We start from the raw sequence: 23192 nt of genomic DNA, 5'->3' as shown, positions 1-23192 counted from the left end.
GAACTCTACACACATACAATGTATACACACAGTTCTGTGGGAATAATCGCACGGGATATATAAACTACAGTGGAGCAGATGAATGCCGAGAATACAGCGCTCTTCGCCTCATAGATCTATCATTTGTTTAATCACCTCCCCATAAACAATACGGCGTCAACAGGAAAGAAAAATCACATCTGATGATCTCCCGGGAGCTGCTGCCTTCACGTACGTATGACGTTGGAGTAGTACCGGTATTTACTGCGGTAGTAAATAGAAGATTTAAGAAAATAATTAGCGTCGATAGATTTGCCGTGAGACAATAATGTCTGATCAGCTGGTCCGTCTGGTCTGTCTGGTGTGGTGGTGCATGGGCCATGGTCATAGACATTGTGATTGCCATTGTGTCTGCTCAAAATAAAAAAGATGCATTATCAGTTGAGATGGGGCTTCAGGTTTCCAACATTTTTTAATGATAATTTTTGAGATAAAAAGTTTATGGAGATATAATAAACCTCTTATGTTCTGGTTTTAATGAAATATTGAAGAGCATATATCAGTCCAGGAAACCCGCTCATGAGGACCGCTCCCGCGTACGAGGACTGCCCCGCCTCATGAGGACCGCCCCCACGCCTCATGAGGACCGCCCCCATGCCTCATGAGGCCCGGGGGGAACACCTCATGAGGCCCCCCTATTCACTTCTATTCATCTCACATCTGACGTATAAATTGTCGCAACTTTGCACGGTGATTTTTTGTTATACACACACATGTCCACTATCCATGATGAAAAGAAGAAAAAAATCTGTTTTTTTTTTTTTTTAATCGAGTTTTAATCAACCTATGCAGAGCGCCCATTAAAACATGTGTGTTTTAATGGACGCTCTGCAGTCTTTTATGCATGTACTGATCTGGCAGTGATTATCAGGGGCAAAGGTCAAGAGCATTGCTTCAAAATTTTACAATTTCTATCATATTTGTGCAATGCCTGCAGGATTGTTTTTTTCTAACTTGGTTTATGCATGTATAACCCAATAAAGATTCTCTGGGAAGTTGGTGTGTTTTTGCCAAAAAGGTCAAAGTTCTTAAGGTCAAAGACCAAGTGAAAGTGCTGTACTTAACTTCTTCCTCCATATCTCAGAAGTGGCTCAAGTTATCTTGAAACTTAGTACCTGGTACATATTTATGCATGTTCTGCCTTACAGTGGTTCTCGTATGAATTTTTGGGTCAAAGGTCAAGGGTCAAAGGCAAGATGAAAATGATAACAATTTACTGTTCAATACAGAAATTGCACTTTTTCTCCATATCTTGAATATTACTCAGTGCATAAACTTTTGAAAGGGTCAAAGTCAAGTAAAAGTCCTAAAATCCCCAAATATATTAGTACTCTTCCATTCATCTGATTAAACCTACATGTGTAGGTCAAAAGGAAGGTGAACATTCAACACATTTGTGACAAACATGTCATTTTGATATTTTTCCAATTTGTGAAAATGTAATCATACATTATCCACATGGACTATAGACCTATCATGCATTATGGCGGAGCCATACCACTAGTTACATTATGCCACATGTTTCAATGTACTTCATGCTGTAACAAGTGCTGTAATCTTGATAATATGATATCACTCCTCAAATAACAGTGTCTTTCACCTGTCTCATTCTATTCAGTGTTTCTCTGGAGGAGAACAGAGTGATCTAGCAGCCATGTTGTTTGTGATCATCCTGTCTGTTCTCTTTGGGGGAGTCTTGATGCTGGTTCTTCAAGCCTCTTGGCTCTACTGGTACATCAAGCATGAACCTCAAAAACCCATCCCCAAGAAACACCTCTATGACAGAGTCCAGCAGGCAGGGGTAAGCCATTGCTCTGTGTCCCTCCCATCCATTTCATTTTGCTTCCTTTTTTTCTTTTTCTTTTACACTTTCCATGGCTGGCACCACATTTTCAAAAGTATGGGGGGGGGGGGGGTACTTCTGGATTTTATCAGCTGACAAGCAAAAAACAACAACAACAACAACAACAGACAAACAACAATGGTCCTGAGCTGTTCACTTTTTTTTTAGTGCCACTTCCGGGGTAAAAAAAGTGGGGGGGGGGGCCCAAAGTGGTGACACCCTATGTATACAGTGGACGTTCATTATAATGAAGTCCTTGGGACCAGCAGTTTTCTTTCTTGAAATATCAAAATTTTGTTATAACTGAACAAAAATACATAGAGTGGATAATGGTTTGGCCTGAATTTTTACGTCGTTGTAACTGGAATTTCATTGAACGGGAGTTCACTGTATCTATTTCTATGTACAGGTGCAAAAATAGTGGACCCTGCTTCCTTCCCTTGAAGTTATGTAGTGGATTTTGTTTCAGTGTAACATTTAAGTTTTACTGTGAGTCTGCACATTGTGTGGTTGTGTTAAATCTGGGATATGTCATCCAATTCTGCATTTGAGTGCAGCTGAGATATAAATGGCCATCTTGACAAGTTCATCAGTTCCTTGCAGGCACCAGAAAGGCAAGGCAAAATATGCTTTGATATTGGTTGCTGAATTGATGATGTCCATTCAGCATCCAATATCAAAGCTTATTTTGTGTAGAGTAGAGTAGAGTCATCCATTAGAAGTGTTGATACATGTACCAGTAATATTGGACATGCTCTGATAAGGTACACCCACGAGCCAAGAAGGCAAAATACTCATGTACACTTTGATCTTGCATATGGTCATAAAAGGATCCGCTTCTGGCTGTGTATCAAACGTTGCATCTTTTATATTCCTTGTTGCATGTTCAGGAGCTGCGTAATCCATCCTTACTCCTTTTCAAGAAGGAGACCTGCCATGCTGCCAATGCTCTCATCAGCTTCCTCTTCTGTGAGCTCAAGGACACTGTCTTCGTCCGCCGATGGATCATTAAGAAGATGAATGTAGAGTTTCAGGAGCTGCTCAATGCCAAGACTGCTGGGAAGATATTGGAGCAGATCACTGTGAGTATGGTTACTTAATAGGAAATTTGTACTGAAGATGTTCAAAGTGTATTTGTGAAACTAGACTAGGATGACTTATAAAGTAAAGTCACTCCAATTTGCCAATATAGTATCATACATCATTCTTTTGAACGCAGCTGCCGAACAGGAAAGCTTATTTTTTTTTGTCCCATCTCATGCTAAATTGAATAAAGTAATTGACATGTTGTTATTGAGAGATGTGTCAATGATATGTAAGAAAGTGCAAATTGTTTGTATTGTTTGAGTTGGTAGGGTCTACACACTTATTTGCTGAACAAGGGGTTGTGAGATTTTGTTCACATGATGATATCAAAGTTCAATTGTTATTTTGCTTTCATGCAATACATTTTGAATGTTTTTATTTTTATTAAATGATTAAAAGGAAGTGAATAAATTGACTGTCTGCCAAGAGAGATTCCAGTATCAGGCGTATAGATTTAGGGGAAATGTTATTTTTGTGACGAAGAGTTTTCATTATGATCGGTATGATCTATTCTAATCCGCATGTCATAATATTGTCCTTGAATCAAATTCTTACCTTTGTGAAATGCATCTCCATATACTATATTCCTGACTGGGCACATTGTCCGAGGATCACATTCCCTTGAAAGCACACCAGTCCCCTTTATCTCTATGTGCAATTGTATGCTTAAGAACCTTTGTATAGCTTTGGGAAATTGCTCCGTAGAAATGTAGCAAAAAATTTGACATGCTTCCCCCTCTCCCAACAGCCTTTAATAAGTGGTTTACTGTAAAAGTGGATATTTACCTGCGACTAATTTGTCACGCTTGGCCTGGTAAGAAGAGTTTAGCGTGTTTGTAATTCCGCAGAATCAAGAAATCAACTACTTGAACATATGGCAAGCAAAAATATTTGTACGCTTTTATTTTTGCGCTAGTCTCTAGTTGCGCGAAATGCGCGAAAATTTCAACACTGCAAGAATTTTCACTTTTACAGTACATGTGCTTTTCGTCTTCTCTGATATCAAGGTGAGAGACTATTGTCTTGGATCTTCATTTCCTACTCTTGATGGAGTCACTCTCATGAAATTCACCTTGGAGGAAGGGTCGCAAATGCCGCAGGTAATGATAAAGAGAAGCACTTACATTAGGTGTCCTGTGCCTGTGATATGAGTAGTCTTTCCATTTCCAAGAATAGTTACGAAGAATCATTTGGATTGGTCTCGCAATAAAAGCCCAAACCTAGTAGTAAATCACCATGGGCAATGTAGTGCAGCCTAAGTTGGTCTTTCTATCTGTTGTTTGTTCATGAAACGTTGAATTGATTTCTTGTATTTTTTTGAAATTGTTAAAGCGATTAGAGTCTGTATAGAAAAGGCACTCTATAAGTTTGGTTACTATCATTGCTAATATTGTGCCTTTCAATTTACAGTTTGCATATTACTGCGCCATGGAAAGACAACAAGCTTCTACTGGACTGCCAAAGAGAAAGATTGTTTGAGTGTGTGATGATAGATTTTTTTTTTTTTTTGGTAATAGATTTTTTTTTGTGTTTGATTCTTGCAGAACTTGATTTTTCTCTAAATCCTCGTACCCATGATATTGGAAAAAAAAATGTGTGTTTATCAGTTTTGCTCTGATTTCATTTTGCACGTTGTATATTCCTCAGTTGGCAAATACTTACACCTGTAGCATTATAATTTTCAAGTACATCTTTCAATGTTTTAATTGGCAATGCCTACTATTGCATTCTGCGGAGCCATTGGTCAATGATTTCATGATAATACTTCATTAGATATGAATGTGACAATAATTTTAATCTTGTAGAACATTTTATATGTTAAAGGTGTAAACAAACAGATAGTAAGCAGTGTGTGATATAGAGCAGTTTATACCCATAACCATTTCGTTTTGTCTAAACTGGAATAGACTTATATAGGATTTGAGTATATTACAGAATCTGTAATTTGATATCCATTCTTGCTACAGACAGCTATTGTGTAAGTATGTATGTATGGGCTATTACATGTTGTTATGTAGAGGACTCATTTCGTACAGTAGGGTAGTCAACTTTATGTGTATATATGTGAATACTGCATATCTTTAAAAAAACATTTTTGATGATTTCAAATGATAAGTGATTGTTAATTGTTTAGCAATTCACAATGTATAATGAAAGACCTTTGTTGTTTATGAATATGCTAAGGTTGTTGATGTAGCAGTCGACCTTGACTATGGAGGGGGCTTCCGAGTCTCAGTGGATGTGGACCTTGTGTTTGGTACATCGGCCTACATTTCAGTGATTGTGACCAAGCTGAAGGGGAGAGCCAGACTCCAGTTTTCTCGCGAGCCGTACACACACTGGTCATTTTCTTTTTATGAGGTGAGTTCATTGTGAGAGCACTGCTGGTTTGCCCTTTTTACCTCTGCCAAGGAAGGAGGTTATGTTTTCATTGGCATTTGTTTGTTTGTTTGTTTATCTGTGTGCAAAATAACCCCAAAAAGTAGGGAAAGGATTTGGATGAAACTTACAGGAAATTTTGAGAATGACACAAGTAACAGATGATTCAAATTTGGTAGTGGCCCGGGAATTTTGGGGGAATTTGTTCATGAAGGATTTTTGATATTTTGGCAAATGGGGGTCAATGAACTTGGGAGTTCAGGCTGCACGTATTTGTGGTTTGCATGCGCGCGCTAAAGTGCGTGCTCTAGTTTCTGTTAATTTGTCTACTAATCAATTTGTATGAATTGTCTGTACCTACAATATATCATTCCTTGAAGGATCTGGTAGCATGGGGATACCATGGAGTGGGAAGGCTGGCCGAGCTCGAATGTATTTGAGAATCCCTTTAATAACTTGTGCATGGCTTTATCATTTATCTCCATGTAAGTACACGCACAGATGAAGAATCTCAACTGGAGTAATCAGTATGTTACCAATGAACGTATGATTCAATGCACGTATTTGCTGACCGGTGCTACTCTGGTGCTTCTCGTGGATTTTTGATTTACCCAGGTGGGCAGTGAATAAATTGGGCCACCCATGGATCTCCATGCTACCGGCTGTTTAATTGGTGACACTCGGGGAGCTCAAATTGCCACATATGACTAGCATTAACTTCAACTGATCATTCACAGTATCAAACTAGAGAAGCACTCTGAGAGCACAGACCTCCGCCAAGCATGCAGCTTATTTCCACCACTGATCTTGTTCTTCCATAGAGATCAGTGATTTCCACCCATACGTATGCGTGCTGAAAGTCGCCCAATTTTCCAATGTAGAAGCCTTTTGTTACGTCATGAACTTCCAGCTGCACGACGCGCCTCGCCTTAACCCTTACTGTACTGGGCTATTTGGCTCCATGAAAATACTGGGGGAAGGGGGGGGGGGTGGCCTCCCCACCCCCCCCCCCCCCCATTGATCTCGGAAACGCAATGTCGGATGAACTTGAAAATTTGCATGCTGATAGATCTTCGCGTGCTGAATCTAATGGTGTAATTTATTTTAATCAATTATGCAATTTTTGTGCGTAATTAGCTAATTAATTATTCATAATGCATATTTTATGCATTTGGGGATATTTTCATAATTTCAGCCTAAACAAGTACAAAATTACATGAAAACTGTGTAAAAATGAAGAATAATGTTTCCCAAATGTGAAGTAAATCAATTCTTATCTATTTTTATGAGTACAGCAGATTTGCATAAACTATTAATATGCAAATTTACTACTTATGAATTTTTGCATACTTTTGAAATGTATGACGTACTAAAATGAAACTAGAAGTAAAATTATCCTTTTACAGGACCCATGGGCACTACCATATAACTGTATTCTAATGTCCCTGATATTATAAACTTGAAGTATGATTTATGCAAATTTATGTAAATTTCTGATTTTTTAAATAAAAATTAGCTTATATGTGATTTTGCGTGCAAAATATGAGAAAAATCAATGAATACAAAAAGTATAGAAATGTGAGAAAAATCAAACAAGTTATTTGCCATACTCATAAAACATTTTTGAAATTAACTTTACAGAATGTTATGTTTTGTATTGTTTTTATTTCTTATATGTTTTCTATTGTTTTATATTCCTTATGTATATCATTGTTTCTAAACTTTGCCCAGTTTATTTCAGAACAATATAGAAGCATGAACCAAGTTGAAAACCAATTCCTGAGCAAAATTTATAAAGTAATGCAAGCCATGGTCTATTGACAGTATGTATCTGTACACAAATATATGCAGCGATTAGCCGTTTTAATGACATGCGCATACTAATTGGCCCATAACACCCCCTAGGTAGGTCCGATATGGACAAATGTGGTATCAAAATGTGCGCAAGACTTCAGGGGAAAAGTCATGAAGCGAGAATCCGAATTTCCCAGCGGTCGCGATGCAATCGCCAAAAGTATGGAGGGGGACCTCCCAGCCCCCCCCCCCCCCCCCCCCCCCCCCCCCCCCCCCCCCCGTACAGTTAGGGTTAAAGGAGAATTGATTGGTGTAGCAAATCTAGATATAGTTCAAACAACATTTGAGTCATGCTTTCCTTGATGCAGCTAGTATACACTGCCTGTTTTCTGCCTCCTTCCCCCCCCCCCCCCCCCCCCGGAAAAAAAAAGAAAAGGAAAAGAAAAAAAGGATCAGGCATGCCTTGCACCAGAGCAAATTCCCATTTATTCGACCGAATATGTTGTTTTGCCTTCTGATTTTATTTTTTCTTTCTCGGTTCTGCTACACCATGGATTAGTTGGTGTTTCAGGATGCTGAATTTGTCAGACCATCGATGTGTGATTTTTATATGCATCATGTGTAGACTTTACATGTATGTATTGATAACAGTGACATGCCTGTTTTTATTCAGGAACCAGAACTAGAATTTGACATTGAGACTCATTTTGAAGGCCGCACAGTCCACCAGCTGGGATCACTTATTTTAAATCAGGTAAGCTGCAAATTGATAGGGTACCTTGTCGGTGGAATCGACAGTTCAGTTCAGTTCAGTTTATTGCTGCATTCCATTCTTCAATACAATATAAAACAATTTAACAAAATGTCACAAATATTATAAATTTTTCCTATTCATAAATACACATTATGGAGTACAATCGTATGAAGGAAAACATATAAAGAGGAAAAATATAAAGCGACACTATATGATAGGAAACACATTTGAATTAAGTTTTGAGAGAGAAAATGTATTATGTATTGGAAATGCAGGGGACCAGCTTCATAAGCTGAGCTTGACTCGGAAGATGGCCCCAGGTAAACTGACAACATAACATGAACTATCTTAAGTTACCCTATCATATTTCTGATTTCTTTTTCTGTTCTCCTTCACCATATTCCTACTAGACATATTTGAGTTTGTTACAAATGTTCTAGTGAAAGGCAAACATTATTTTTTATGTATCATTAGACTGGAGTTCAATTATGCATCATGTGATTTTAATGGTAGTAGTTATTTGCCCTAAAGCAACAATTCCAGTCCGCCTAGAAGCAGCACTTTTACTGCCACTGTTGTAAATCATGTGATATGAAACAAGATTAATATGATGACCTTCATGATAAGCGAATCAGTGAGCAACTGATATAGATCATCTAAGGACCTTTATGCCGACATGTCATGGCCGCTGAAAGTGAAGGCGATGTAATTTAGATAAACTTTGTGGAAGATCTGCGCATTTTTACACGTACTGTTCGTGACATGCACATTAGGGTTCAGTCATCCTTCCTGCAAAGCACTCAAACATGAAGAGATTGATGTTAGGGTCTAGTTTCTGCAAACAGACCGTATGCAAAGTGAACTGTTAACTGCTAAGTAGTGATTTCTTTGTGAGAAGTGAAATCAATTGAGCTGCAATGACGTTCAGGTCAAAGAAATCATAAAAATTTTACTGAGATAAAATGTTGTATTTGTCTAATATGACACTTCTCTTGAACTCTATCCATAATGCATTTTAAGATTTATATTGAAAACATAATGCATGAAATCTGATAGTTGCGAAAACTTCAATATTTAGATCTGATAAGATACAGTGATATATGTGTTCATATCTATGTCTTAAAAGTACTCATATTCATATTCATAATTTAATGTGAACATTGTCAACTTGTCATAATAATTTCATTTGTATAAGTGAAGAAATAAAACCAAATGAAATTGAAACACAGCCATCAATATTCCATGTTTTTTTTCCCTCAACACAGCTGCGAAAGACCTTGAGAAAGAAGCACATCTTACCTGCCTACAAGATTCGGAATAAGCCCTTCTTTCCCAAGCCCCCCGTCCCAACGGATAACGAGTTCCACGTCCATGATGCCAAGATCACCCTGGGTCGTATGCAGGTCACCGTCATCGAGTGCAGCCGTCTGCCAGTCAATCACGAGCTTGGCCACAACTCCGATATTTACATCACATTGTGCTTGGGTAAGTATGGTGAAATTATGCCATTCTGGAATGTCAGTGCCATCAGTGTTATGTTGTGATATTCCAATCTGACTTAGTTAAATCATACCTTGACCATGCAAGTTGATCGGCATTTTACATATTATAAAATCAAATTGCAGCTTACTTTTTAGTGTTCAAATTTCTGTTACTAGTACTCATTAGCTATGTTTTGTATTTTATTCAAAATGTGCTTGTAAGTATATGGTATATGGTAATTGCAATCTTGTGGAAGAACTTCATCCACATTTCTTCTAGATATCTAACAAGTGTGAAATTGGATTCTATTATAAGTTTGTGTGATAATTGGAGCATGAAGTAGTGATAATGAAGTAGTGGTAAGTTTATGTGTTCATTCTGGTTTTTGTTTTATGCTGACTTCTTTTCAGCACTTGTGTATCAGCACACATGTAATCCTTAAAGGAAATATTCATCCAGGATTTTCACAAACTCTGTCACCGTTCAGATTTCTGTTCCTCTTCTTTTCTCCTGCAGACACTCATCCTTGGACTCACAGTGACATCGAGCAGCGTTTCCACGGCGACTCCTTGGAAATAATCGTCCTGAAAACCAATCCGAAGAATGTGGGCGTGACGTTCAGCCGTGGGATATACAACAAGGAAGTGGTAGTGGCAAGCATCAGTCCAGACTCGTTAGTCGCTCAGACAGAATTAAGAAAGGTAGCAGTTACTTGAAGCAATTTCATGGTTTAGTAGTATTCTGTGTGTAAATTCTTCATCACTTCTTTATTTTTCCTTGGGGCATTTTTGTGTTGTTTTTATTTTCCTCCCCATTCATATATGTTAGGTTTATGCACTTCAACATTGTGCATATAAACAATATGCTGTCATTATCATTGCATTTTCGCAAAACAAAATTTGAGATATATCATGTATATTTTCTGTTTAATTTCTTGTCTAATTTGATGAATGAATGGCTCTATGTACAGGTCCTCTCTCTCTCTCTGTCTATCTATATAACCTTTGTTTTGCAGAAAGCATGTTGTTGCTTTGTTTTTGCTTATGTAGGAGTATGAATTACAGGCACAGTATCCTAAACTCTAAAACAAAAAAACTACAGGAGAAAATGGAGCAGTATATACCTTGGGAGCTCATTATCTGTATTATGTCTTGTTTGTCTTCACTTTCTCCCAGGGGGATGTTGTTCTTGATATTGATGGTGTAAAAGTGACGTCAGCCCGACAAGCCTCTAAAGTCGTCAAACAAGCAAAAGAGAAGTGAGTAACTCCTTGAGCCAAGAGTTTGACATCATAAAATATAGATGTAGATTAAGCCCAAAGTACATGTAGCTGCAACATTTTGAAAAAAACAAACAAACAGCGAAAAAAAGAAACCATTATTTTGATTTATTGTCCCCAGAGAGGCACAATGTGGTGAGCAGGGACCATTTAGCAGAGGTTGCAGGGCGTAGAGAAAATTACAAAGTGTAAAATAACTTGTCTGTATTCTTTCTTGTGAAATAATGCTGGAGCTGCACACACAGGCATGCCTTGGGAGGTGAGGACTGAGATTTGATTGTTGCCGTTGGTGATCTTTGAGTAGTTTCAGCCAAGCTGCAACACCAGGAAGTGTCCTGTGAAGTGGTTTGAGGGAAAGTGTATAATGGTATACGCAATTGTAAAGTTGAGGACATAGAGGTCAAATGCTGTGACCTAAGGTCAAAGGTCAATGCATGTGAGGATAGAATGTACTTTGGCTGCCTTTACATGAGTATGTACAGATGTTTTGATATAGACATTTTCTAGTTCAACCTATACAGAGTAAGACCCCTTTTATTAGCTCACCTGAGCCAAAGGCTCAAGTGAGCTATTGCGATCGCCCTTCGTCCGGCGTCCGTCGTGCATCGTGCGTAAACTTTCTACATTTTCATCTTCTTCTTGAAAACCCCAAGACCGATTTTCATCAAACTTGGCAGGTAGCATCTCTAGGGGGTTAAGAACTCAATTTGTTAGAATGGGCACCATACCCCACCCAGGGGGCCCCCAGGGGGGCCCAAACCCACCAAAATTAAGGAATCTGTAAAAATCTTCTTCTCTAGAACCAGAAGTGATAGAGCTAAGTTAATACTATGAGTTAGTACATTGATGACTGTAGTTTCAAGTTTGTTCATGGCAGAATCAGGGGTGCCCCCCTTGGGACCCAGGGGAGGAGGTGAGGAGGGGTCCTAATGGGGCCTAAATTGTACATTTTTATCTTCTTCTTGAGAACCCCGTGACCCATTTTCACCAAACTTTGCTGGTAGCATCCCTAGGGGGTTAGGATCTCAATTTGTTAAAATGGGCACCATGCCCCACCCAGGGGGCCCCCCAGGGGGGCCAAACCCCCAAAATGAAGGAATCTTTAAAAATCTTCTCTAGAATCAGAAGTTATAGAGCTAAGATAATACTATGAGTGAGTACATTAATGACTGTAGTTTCAAGTTTGTTCATAGGAGATCCAGGGGTATATGCCCCTCTTGGGGGCAGGTTGGTTGAGAAGGTCCAAATGGGGGCCTGAATTGTATATTTTCATCTTCTTCCTGAAAACCTTATGATGGATTTTCGTCAAAGATTTTCGTCAAACTTGGCAGGTAGCATCCCTAGGGGGTCAGAATCTCAATTTATCAAAATGGGCACCATGCCCCACCCAGAGGGTCCCAGGGGGCCCCAATCCCCCCAAATTAAGGAATCTTAAAAAATTTGGGCCCTTATTGTACATTTTCATCTTCTACTTGAGAATGCCTGGTCAAATTTTGGTAGAGCTGTGAATAATTTAGATTAGTGACTGTGTGAAAGGTGAACTTGCGATACTCAGGTGAGCGCTAGACCCGCGGGTCTCTTGTTTTCATCATTGGGATGTGATAATCAACCACTCTGTGAAGAACTCTATTTTGATGCATGTGAAGTGTTCTGAAGATAACTTTACACATTTTGTTTTCTTTTTCTTCTCTTCTGGTGGCATATTCTGTCATCTCTTCATCAAGGTTTGTGATAAAAGTTCAGCGTCCCATCAATCAGATGGAGACGCTGCCTGCCTCCTCTGCAGCGTATGACCAACCTGACCTCCGCTCCGTGCCAGACATGACCCTGGACAACGACTACGAGGACTTCATCAATGTGAAAATCATGAATGAACTCGGCATCAAGGACGACGACGCCGACGATGTCGCCCAGGGCGACCTGCCCCAGAGTGACCTACCGCAAGCCACTGCAGCTCACAGGCTCCAGGTGCCGAGCTTGGACTCGCCGCTGTCCCAGCGCAAGAACAAGCAGCCGACGACGTCGGACGGAAGACGGCTGTCGTCCTGCCTGGACTACGAGACAGTGAGGCAGCTGTCGACGCAGCAGGACAACGAGGACCGGCTGCGCCACCTTAAGAGGGTCATCAAGGACACCATCCACCCCAGCCTCAAGGCACCCTCCAAGGAGGAAGGAGCCAGTCTGTGTCTGACACAAAAGACTGATGCCATCAAGATTGCGGACATGGACCTGGACACCATCAGCGTGTCCAGTTTCACCTCTCAGATGGAGGAGACGGATGCACCAGGTGGAGGTCCGCCCTCCTCCGGTGCCACTCCTACTGAGGTGGGGACGGCAGTGGATGATATTCAAGAAACTTGCCTGGTGAAAAGTGCACGTGTGAGTTCTCTTTGAGATTCTTGTCAAGGCAATATGGTTTCTCCAAGTTTTCTTATCATGACAATTTGAATGATCACAATGATCACAATGCGCTTCTTGTGCACCATCTATTTGGTAAAGCTATCCCAAGATAGTGTCATGAAAGTAAAACCAAGAAAAGCAAAAATACAAGGGGTCAATTATTCTTATTTCTTGGTATGCTTATCTACGAATTCACTTTGATTTTTCTACTTGAAACAAATTAAAAGGAAGTAATGAAAGATTATATTCTTATGCTCCTTTCTTTCAAATGTAATGATTTATTCTTGCAACACTGTCATCATTTGTGGCTTGTTTGTATGTTTGTTTGTTTATTTATTTTTTTTTTTTTGGGGGGGGGAGGGGAGAGGTACTGCTGTTGTACCTGTTTCTGCTTATAATATCCAAATGCTGTGGGTACTCTCTGCAGGACCCGAAGTGGGACGAGACCTTCACATTTAATGTCGGCGAATCCGACAATTTCTTGAACGTATGTGTGTGGAACCGGCTGGGCATGGCTGTCGGGGAGCGGGACATGCTGATTGGCTACACCAGCGTGTGCCTGGTTGACGTAGCTCTCCAATGCGTCAGTACACTGTCTGGAGAGCACCTGGAGCTCTTCAAACTGCAGCCTCCAGAACAGAGAGGCGGTGCTACGTGAGTAGAAGATTGATGCCAGAATACCAGGTTGTCGTTAGGTTCCTTCGGGCCCTGTTTGCCCAAAATGTAGTGCTTTGTGGGATTTGGGCCATTTTTTTTTTCCTCCATGTTAACATCCATCCCATTTTGTCCATGGTGGCCTGAAACATGTTTGCCACGGCTACTGGAAATATAATGTAAACCTAGCATAAACACTGAATTGAAAGTGTTAACCCCCTAGAGCACCTAAAGTACCTACAGTTTGCCTTTTTGAAAATCACTCAACAGCCTTTCACCTCTTGTAGACGTGTGTATCTGTATGTGGTGATGTGGATTGTGGATACGTCAAACATGTGAGCATCTTTGCTCAATACATGTCATCCATGTGTCAGCATACTTCACAGTGATAGTGTGATATTTACAGCTTTCCTCAATCAATAAAGTTTGATATTGCTAGAAGTGTTTGTGTTCTCAAGGGTTAACACCCTCTCGTAGGATAAATGATATTGCATGCCACAACTCCTGCTACAGAGAGTTTAGTAAACATCGTAGTCCCTGCCAACACTACACACCTTGTTGATATGTTAACCCTGTTGACTGTATAACTGCAGAAAAATGGAAGCACTGCTCGATCAAATGAATGGTATTTATAGTGTGTAGCAATATTTTGTCTACGTAGATAAGCACATCATTTTCTTGTAGAGTCCTGCATATTTTCTTTGTTTCATATTAGAAGAAAGTTGTGGGTAAACTGTTGGTACATGCATGCAATACTTAAATGGATTTGTTGGACCATTTAATAAAGAAGTTCGCAGTAATAATAGGTTGCTATGATTGTATTTACAGGAGCAACGATGATACTTTACATTGGTTCATTTGCATGCATGTTGCTGCCATGGTTACTACAATATATAAAGCTTTTCGAAACAGGCTCCTGATGATAGTCTGACTTTCATTTTACAGGAGGATCCCATCCCAGATGCACCTCTTCACCCATCCCGGATTTGACAGCAACCTCAGCTATGGAGACATCTCCCTCTTCTTCCACCACCAGCCCTTCGAAGAGCCCACCAAGCTGGCCAAGGAGGCCGGAGCAGACCGCCCCGAATTCTCTCCCTACGATGGTCAGAGCAAGCCAAAGCCCGGCGGGGAAGACAAAGGGAAGGCCGGTCCCTCCAAGAAGACCTCAAGACCAGATGATTTGGGGTTAGTAGGGGTGTGCTGGGTCTCTACCCGCTCATTAGTTGATGTAGGAGAGCAGACATGAATCTAATGTTCAGGTGTGAGTTTCTTTAATTTGTCTCCCTCTATTTCCCTCTGTCTCACACCTGAACCTTCACCGCTCTTAATGATATCTTAGTTTCCTGATTGTAATGTTTTGCAGAAAGTTTTACAAAGTTTGCACTGCAAACCCTCACAAAGGTGAATATGAGAATAGCCATGTGCACAACTCCTCTCGTTGATACGTTTTGTTCTGCCTCGTGCAACTTTATTGTAGCTTCACTACTTTTCTTTGATGTCATTTTCCTATCATCTGTATGTTTTATGTGACATTTGTCCGTACTGTGTACTGTGTGCGTCCTCACTAGTACCAATAGTGAATCTTCTCACTCTCGTTTGTTTGCATTTGTGTGTGTGTGTGTGTGTGTGCGCAAAACCTCATCAATATAGGTATTTACGAACACAACAAATACATACAAGTGAAAATGAACCATTAACACGTTTATATTACACCAGTGATCCATGAACATGAACCACAAGATGTTTATATAACACATGTATGATGTAGTACAGTTTGTGAATAGATTCAACTCTTCCTTTTTTACCTGAAGTCATGTATGCCTTAAACTTGGATACCCCTTTTTAAATTACTCTTTGCTATAAATTTTAGAAAAGGGATACATGCAAAAAAAAAAATGAGAATAAAAGGAGAGAGGAAAACAGCTATCTTTCAGTTAGTATTTGCCAAAAATGGCACACATTCTATTCATTTTAGGGTGCATCCAGCTAAGTGACTTTCATAAGCTGCCATGAAACATCACATGTAAAAACCTTTAGTGCACAAATTTTACCATCCTTTATTTATTGTTGATTCCAGATTGTTGCGATATTTGATCGCTAAAATACATAAAAATACGATCTGTCATATGGCAAGAAATATTCTTTTTATTTGCGTGTCTTATTTCAGCAAAATGTTTTGAATCAGGAATCCCATATTAGGCTGTAGTCTTACCTACCAATCATTGTGGAAATGATTTCGCTGAAATAACTTCTGTTTCTTATCCACTGTTTTGTAATATCCAGTTCAGTCACTCTGTTGCATGGATATTCTCTACTTCAAAGACTTTGAAATATGTTTTGTTTACCATCTTATGATTTTTTGTCTGAAATTGCACAATCTATACCTTCCTTGTGTTTATCCCTTTTAAAAATCTCTCACCCTCTTTCTCTCCCTCTCATATCATCTGTATTTCTGTCTGTCTGTGTGTCTGTCTCTATTCTTCTTTTTCTTTTTCTTTGTGGTTGACTTGCTGTATCAGACAATGAGCAGTTTCACAGGGTATGTGGGATGAAAGGTCCTTTTGAACTCTGGCCATAGGTATTTTCCGTGTGACATTTGTGAGTGAATCAGTTCCAAGATTGGCTACTAGCATGCTCCCATGCATTGTACCAGAAAAATTGCATGGCTATTGCCCTAAATGTAGCTCAACAGAATATTGTACATGTATTCATTGTAGCCAGCATCTGCAATTGGAGTGAACTTGGCATTACAGCAGTCATAGTTTTATATGCTTTCCATGTTTTCAAAGATGATATTGATGCCTATGCATTTTAATGCTCTCACACCTACTGTATACACTGTTATTTTTGCGTACAGATATTTTCGCGAATGAGGAGGTCATAGACATTTTCGCAAGATGTTGTTTTTGCAGACTGGCGGCAACACTCATGTATAATTCACTATCACCCTAGTGAATGTAGACATTTTCGCATGTTGTCATATGTGATTTGCGAATTAGCCCTCACGAAAATAACAGCTTATACAGTATTCCGTCATTATGGATATTGTTGCCCCATTCACCTAAATTGTATTTTGAAGGGTGAATTAGCCTTGCATTTTGTTTGTGGTGTGATTTGCTCATGCACATTCTTTCTATGTTTTCTATCATCACTTCCTCTTGCCATGGCTTGTAATCTATCTCAATTTCTCCCATCTGCTCCGTCTCTTTTTATATCTATTTTCATCTCTCTCTTTCTATCTCTTCATTCTCTTTTCTTCCGTTTTGGTTCATTCGTATTAATCTTCATGTGCTTTCTTATTATTGCATGATTTTTACAATTTTAAGTATTTCGCTGTAGTACATTGAACATAAATCTGATTGCATTTTGTCTTGCCCCCTCTCCTCTTTCTTCTCCTTCTCTCTCTCTCTCTCTCCTTTTCCAATCTGTCCATCCCTTCTTCTCCATCGCTGTCTTCCACCCATCCTACCTTGATCCTTCCCCCCATCCTCATTGGCATCATCATGAATTTTGGCACCTGTGCTTGTCTGCCTGGGTTCTGCTTGCCCACCTGACATGTCTTCTTGCCCACTGGGTTGCTGCCATACCAGTCTTCATGTTCCGGCAGCTGGTCCCCAGCCCCACCGGCTGGTGGGAACTCAGTTCTCAGCCCCCACCAGATGCGACTTCTGTGGCAAAAAGGTGAGGATGAGGCACATAAACCTCAACAATGACACGGAACAGTAAAATATCACATTGGTATAAAGTCTTTTATATGAAAATCATCAATGTGATTGATAGATTGATTTGTGAAATGAGTGAACCAAGAGCAGAAATTTTCGAACTAGTAATGGTAACTTTGTAATGATTCGGCATTGGTACGGGGTGCTCTAAACCCACTGTATCCTGCCTGGTCAGTGGAAGAAATAATGTTTGTGATGCCCTGTTGTGTAATCACTTCATCAATCACATTTTCTTCCCCCACCCCCATATCAACCACTGAAAGCTTTTTCCAACTTGTACATCAGTTTGGTTCTTGATTTTTAGCTCAGCATGCACACTACATGTTTTGATGCTGTAATAATATTTTCTTGATCATCAGTATTGATATGCATGTAAGATTGAAATACAAACTGTGAACAGGATGTTGTGGAGAGCAAAAGGTTATTAAAACATATTTTTCGACCATTCCATGTCTTTCAATGATTTTTTTTTATGCATAAAATACTTTTCTTTTCTAGATTGTAATAGATTAGTTGTTGCAACCATGCCTCCAGCTGTCTGCCATCCTCCCCCCCCCCCCCCCTCGCAAGCTACTATGATATGTGGAGTATGGCTAGATTTGTGTCAGTATTCAGCAAACTAAGTTTCTGGTCCTCTTTTACCCTTTCTCTATTTTTTTTCTGTGTCTCTGAGCACAGTTACCCTCAAGTTTACTTTTACCTTTTCTGGGAATGTTGACTAAATATTCACCTAAGATGTCTTAGACATGTCTTCAGACATGATTAAGTCATTTGTGACCCGCTACAACAAAATGATCCTAAAGTCGGGCGAGGTCGATTATTTGAAAATTGCATGATATAATCCCCAAATCTTTCTGCTTTAAATTGATATATAACACATTTTATAAAAATAATCGGCTGCGGAGATATCGATGTTTAAAAGAGAGCATGTCAAGACGTCTGGAAAATCACTGTTTCGAGAAAAGTGCCCTAAAAGTCTTCCTTTGGACGCAATCGCGATCAAGGGACACGCAAGTCAGTTTTCACCTCTAGACAATAGAAGGTAAGCCCTAGCAACCCCGAAGAGTTCATTCAAGCACATCAGCGTCGGCGGTCTCCTCACCAACCAATCAGTGACCAGGATGTGAGAAGCAGCTGAGCATAGCGCACCCCGCCCGCACGCACCAGTCAACTGGGCAGTGTGCGAGCTTCACACTTCGGTTAGCAGCAAGCAGCAAACTGACCAATGAGATCACTCTGGTTGTTGTTAGGGGCAGAACCTATCTGTGGCGCTCAATCCAAATTTTCGAACCAGTTTCTGCTTCGTTGAAACGCCAAAAAAACATGGCTCAGAAAAACGCTATTTTTTAATCTTTCCTTTGATCATTTTGCTTCAAAATTTCGACAGATGATAGAAGACATGTTAGACTCCAATAATATATCGAAATCAGAAAATTATAAGTTTTGACCAATTTTAATGCTCTGACTTCAAACTCGATTTTCACGGCTTCGACCGTGCGCGACTTTAGGACCTTTTTGTTGTAGCGGGTGACATTTGGTCTTGTATCACTCCATGCATCATAATCATCATCAGTCCCTTGAAAATGAAAGAAAAAACAAATGCCCTTTGCCTTGTCTGTATGTTTCACTCTTCCAGGTGTGGACAAAGTATGCCCTTCAATGTAACTTGTGCAGACTGATATGCCACAAAAAGTGTTCTGAAAAAACCCAGGCCAGCATTCCATGTGACAGGTAACCAAAAGCTGTCTTCAATGGACAGTCTCCTTTACCCAACCCCCCTCACTTTTTCCCCCTCTGTACAACAGATTTGACTTTACATTATCATGTTCAGTTACTGTTGCCAAGCAGGAGATTGCGGGCATGAATTCAATTCATGCAGTCATTAAGACTTAGAAGTTTTCTTTAAGGCTTATGTCATTTACCTCAAATCTTTGACAATGATTTCCTTGTAATGCTTAAGCCAGGATTGTAGGTAAGCACAGGAAGAATGAGCAGTAAGACTCAGTCTGCTGTCTGTCCACTGTGGCTTGTGGTCTTTCATTATGATCTTCAACCAGTCAAGCTGTTTCACACATTTTGTAAATCAGAGGAAAGATGGGTTTTATGTTTGTTTTGTTGTTGTTGTTGTTGTTGTTGTTGTTGTTGTTGTTGTTGTTGTTGTTGTTGTTGTTGTTGTTGTTGTTGTTGTTGTTGTTGTTGTTGTTGTTGTTGTTGTTGTTGTTGTTGTTGTTGTTGTTGTTGTTGTTGTTGTTGTTGTTGAGTAGTGGCCAGAGTGGCCTGCTAATTTGTGATGAGTCATTTTATGAATTCACGATACCACATTAAATACCAAAGAATGAACCAAAAGAGCCAAGGTATTAAGTACTATACTGTTTGGTTTTTTGTCATCAGTTTGTGATGCTCTGGAGTAAAGTATACTTTCTGTCAGAGAAACAGGATTTGTAGTCAAAAGGGGCCTGAGCTTTTGATCCTAGCAGAATCTTCATCAGGGGCAAAATGATCAGAAAGAGAATTTGCTATGTTGACCTTCACATGGACGTCTTTGTTGACTATCAATTACTTATGCTTGCTTGATGCTTGCCAAAAAGCATGGTTGTAGGGGACTGTGAATGTAATTTCCTGTTGTAAGTCTGCGGTGTGCATTGCTTGCTGGAATGCAGAAAGGAGGTGTAATGATAATCCTCAATGCCTTGATACATAGCATGCCCTGGTGTTGTGAGAAGTGGGTTCAGCAGGTGACAATGATGAAAAATGCACATCTGCTTTTTCTTTTAATTGTGAAAGTGAAATCACTTTCTGTTGCTCAACATTTTCTAGAAACAAGGCTTTTCGCCGCCAGGATCAGGCCTCACCCGTCAAGGACGCAGCTGCTACCAACCAAGGCCTTTCATCCGTCGCCGGGCGTCGGCCCACCCCGCATCCGTCACCAAACCCCTCCCCAGTGCCGTCGCCACACGAGTCGGAGGCATCGTCGGAGGACGAGAAGGAGAATGAGGAGGAGAACGTGGAGATGATGGTGAGGCGGCTGAGCAAGCTGAAGCGGAGACTGAGGCAGCTGAACGCCGCTGAGGGCAGCAGAGTCGACGACACCGATGCAATGGTCATGACTGCCGTTAGAGAGGTCCGTTCCACATCCCAGTCTACTCACACTCACACTGCGTAATACTCGTATGCGTCATGTGGAGAAACCCATCGAAACACAAACTAAATTTACCAAGCAGACAGTTACACAAAAATCACATTCTTAGCTTTGCAAAGTTTAGTACAGTTTTAGGCTGCCAATACGATTGTGCTAGAAAAGGGGGAAAAATTTAAATTACTGAAAACTCAAATAGAATTCAAGTCAAAACAGGGGTAAAGTAAATAATAATTACCTGAAAATTGTACAGCACCTTTTTCCCTTAACATCTAAATTTATCTGAACAAACTGCTATTAATCACTATTCTTTATTATGCTAGGCCTACTTTCAGATCATATACCACAATATTTTCATAATCACATTGCTGAAAAAAAAAAAGTATTCAGTGCTTCTGTTCTCAGGGGAGAATTAATAAAACAAATTTCTTGAAAAGAAAAAAGTTAGAAAAGCACTATGCAGGAGATTGATTTTTGGACAGTGGAACGTATTTAATGCCATTGATATAATTGTCAACACCTCAGCAGCTGCGCCACGATGGTTAAGAAATCTACATGCACGGCATGACTATCATGATCGCAAATCAGAACACAGTGGTTAAAGAAAAGAAGATGCTGGGGCAGAGCGTAGTGCTATCGTAAGCACTCCATTGGCACGGGTGCTATGTGAGTTTTAACACACAGAAACTCCATAGGAACAATCGGGACTTTCATTTTGCCCCCGAGATAAGTGATATTCGGCTAATCCGATGTCGAGGTAAGCGAGGTTGACTGTACTGAGTAAGGGTGGCCAAGCAGTGACAGATACGAGCATGACCCAATGAACTCATTTATTGCATGGGATTAGTGTATTGCCACTCCTAATTGTTCATCTGAGTAAAATCAAGAACAAAAGAAAAAGAGCCAAAGAAAACATTGCTGATGCATGTTACCCTGTGCAGAGTCTAATTTTACTTGTTTGTTTCTTCTATTTGTGATTTTTCTTGGCTGCTAGATGGGCCGTGAGCTTTTTATCGAGATGCCTGTTGATGTTAGAAAGCAGAAACTGGAAGCTATGGTGAGTTCTAGATTTTTCTTTCCATTATCTTATTTCTCATTTGTATAATTGTATAAAATTCATACTTTGAGGTTAACCAGGATGATTACAAATGGATAAAGACTCGCATGTTTAAGCTACAATAGGAAATTACTGTGGGTTTTGCGTGTCCTTTTTTTTTTCTCCTTGCAGATGTTGATAGGAAAAAATGTGAAATGATTCATGTGTTTTTATGCTTCCATGACGATGTGTCACCTTTTGGTGAAGTGAGAAAAAATTCTCAGATCAAAATTGAAAACGTGTGTGCTTCACATTGGTCAAATATTGCCAAGTTAAAGTGTTTTGTTTTGTAAGGTTTCTTTTGTTACTTGCGATTGATTCAACTAATGCATGAGTTGCAACTGAATAACAAATTGCCCTGCACCGACGTAAATTAGCATTGAATTGATCAGTGTTGCAGGGCAATTTGTTAATCAGTTGCAATAAAAACTTTAACAACTTGATGGAAGAATTTCATGAATGGAATAATGCTTGAGTTGCCTGTAAGATGATGAGCATGGACATGACCATGAAATGTTGCTTGCTTTCATCATTCTCCGTTCAGATCGGCAAGCTGCAGACAGAGATCGACGACGAGGCTGACCGCCAGCTCCGGCTGGCCAAGGAAGTCCAGCAGTCGCGCCGCCGCAAGCAGAAGCAGGCCCTGGAGGACGCGCTGGCGCACAGCGAGGAGCGCATGCAGACACTGGCTAATCTCATGCTGCACTACTGTGCCGGAATACAGCACTGCAACGAAACGCTGTGAAGTGAGCAAAACAAGGGTGGAGCATATTCTCATGGTCGCGTGCACATCACTTCCGGTAGCTGGGGTGAAAACAAGCAGCTCGCCTGTATGCGCGTGGAGCTTGAGCGTGAATGCAGTGCACACTAGCAGTGTACAAATCTACATGGTGATAAAGATGACACAGTACGGTGTTAAGGAACTTTGACTGTCGGCGTTCAGAATCTGTGTTCTATCATTCTTTTCCATAATTTGTCAGTAAAATTTCTTGTGGCTATCAGAAATGTCAAGATGGACCATGTCTGATGGTTTCACATAATATTGAAACCAATTACACAAGAGAAGTACATAATTTGGTCTGAAAAGTATGCAGATTGTGTGTGTGTTTTCACTCTAGCTGCCACTGCTCTCCTTGACCCTGGGTCACATGACTGCCCAGATGTCCCCGCCATGAGAACAGAGAGAAATAGAGAGGGAGAGGGAGTTAGCGAGAGAGAAAATGAACAAAAGACAGAGATTTTTTTTAATGTGATATTTCCACTGAACCAAGTGCCAGAGTTCTGTGGGATTTTACATTTTCACTTGCCCACTGGGGCTAGTGTGCAGAATGTCTACTAGCCCAGTGACCAATTGCACCAGTCCATATACTTGGAATTGGCCATGCATTACCAGACTTGATAAGCCAGTGATTGCTTTATACTCTATGTTTGTGAGCTCGTATCTGTCTTTTTATATGTGAAATGAAATATTTGGATGCAAGTTACTCAGTATGGCGCTGCTCATGATTTGTTTTCTTTTCTTTCT

General features: G+C 40.1%; 1 protein-coding gene across 1 annotated transcript; it reads left to right on the top strand.

Moving 5' to 3' along the window:
• Positions 1-91: 91 nt before the first annotated feature.
• Positions 92-22591, top strand: LOC139722940 (PDZ domain-containing protein 8-like). The gene is made up of 17 exons (XM_071634226.1): positions 92-210; positions 1658-1840; positions 2773-2964; positions 3976-4068; positions 5153-5329; positions 7815-7895; positions 9161-9380; positions 9894-10078; positions 10553-10635; positions 12381-13035; positions 13484-13710; positions 14656-14898; positions 17304-17394; positions 19072-19166; positions 20253-20556; positions 21566-21628; positions 22212-22591. The coding sequence occupies exons 2-17, from the start codon at positions 1694-1696 to the stop codon at positions 22410-22412; spliced, it is 3057 nt and encodes a 1018-aa protein (XP_071490327.1). The 5' UTR covers positions 92-210; positions 1658-1693; the 3' UTR covers positions 22413-22591.
• Positions 22592-23192: the final 601 nt, after the last annotated feature.

This window comes from Diadema antillarum, unplaced genomic scaffold (assembly GCF_040938485.1).
Source record: "Diadema antillarum isolate AM-2024a unplaced genomic scaffold, OU_Dant_1.0 scf00000014, whole genome shotgun sequence".
Lineage (NCBI taxonomy): Eukaryota > Metazoa > Echinodermata > Echinoidea > Diadematoida > Diadematidae > Diadema > Diadema antillarum.
The sequence above is the reverse complement of the archived record's forward strand: the minus strand, read 5'-3'. Positions and strand labels throughout refer to the sequence as shown.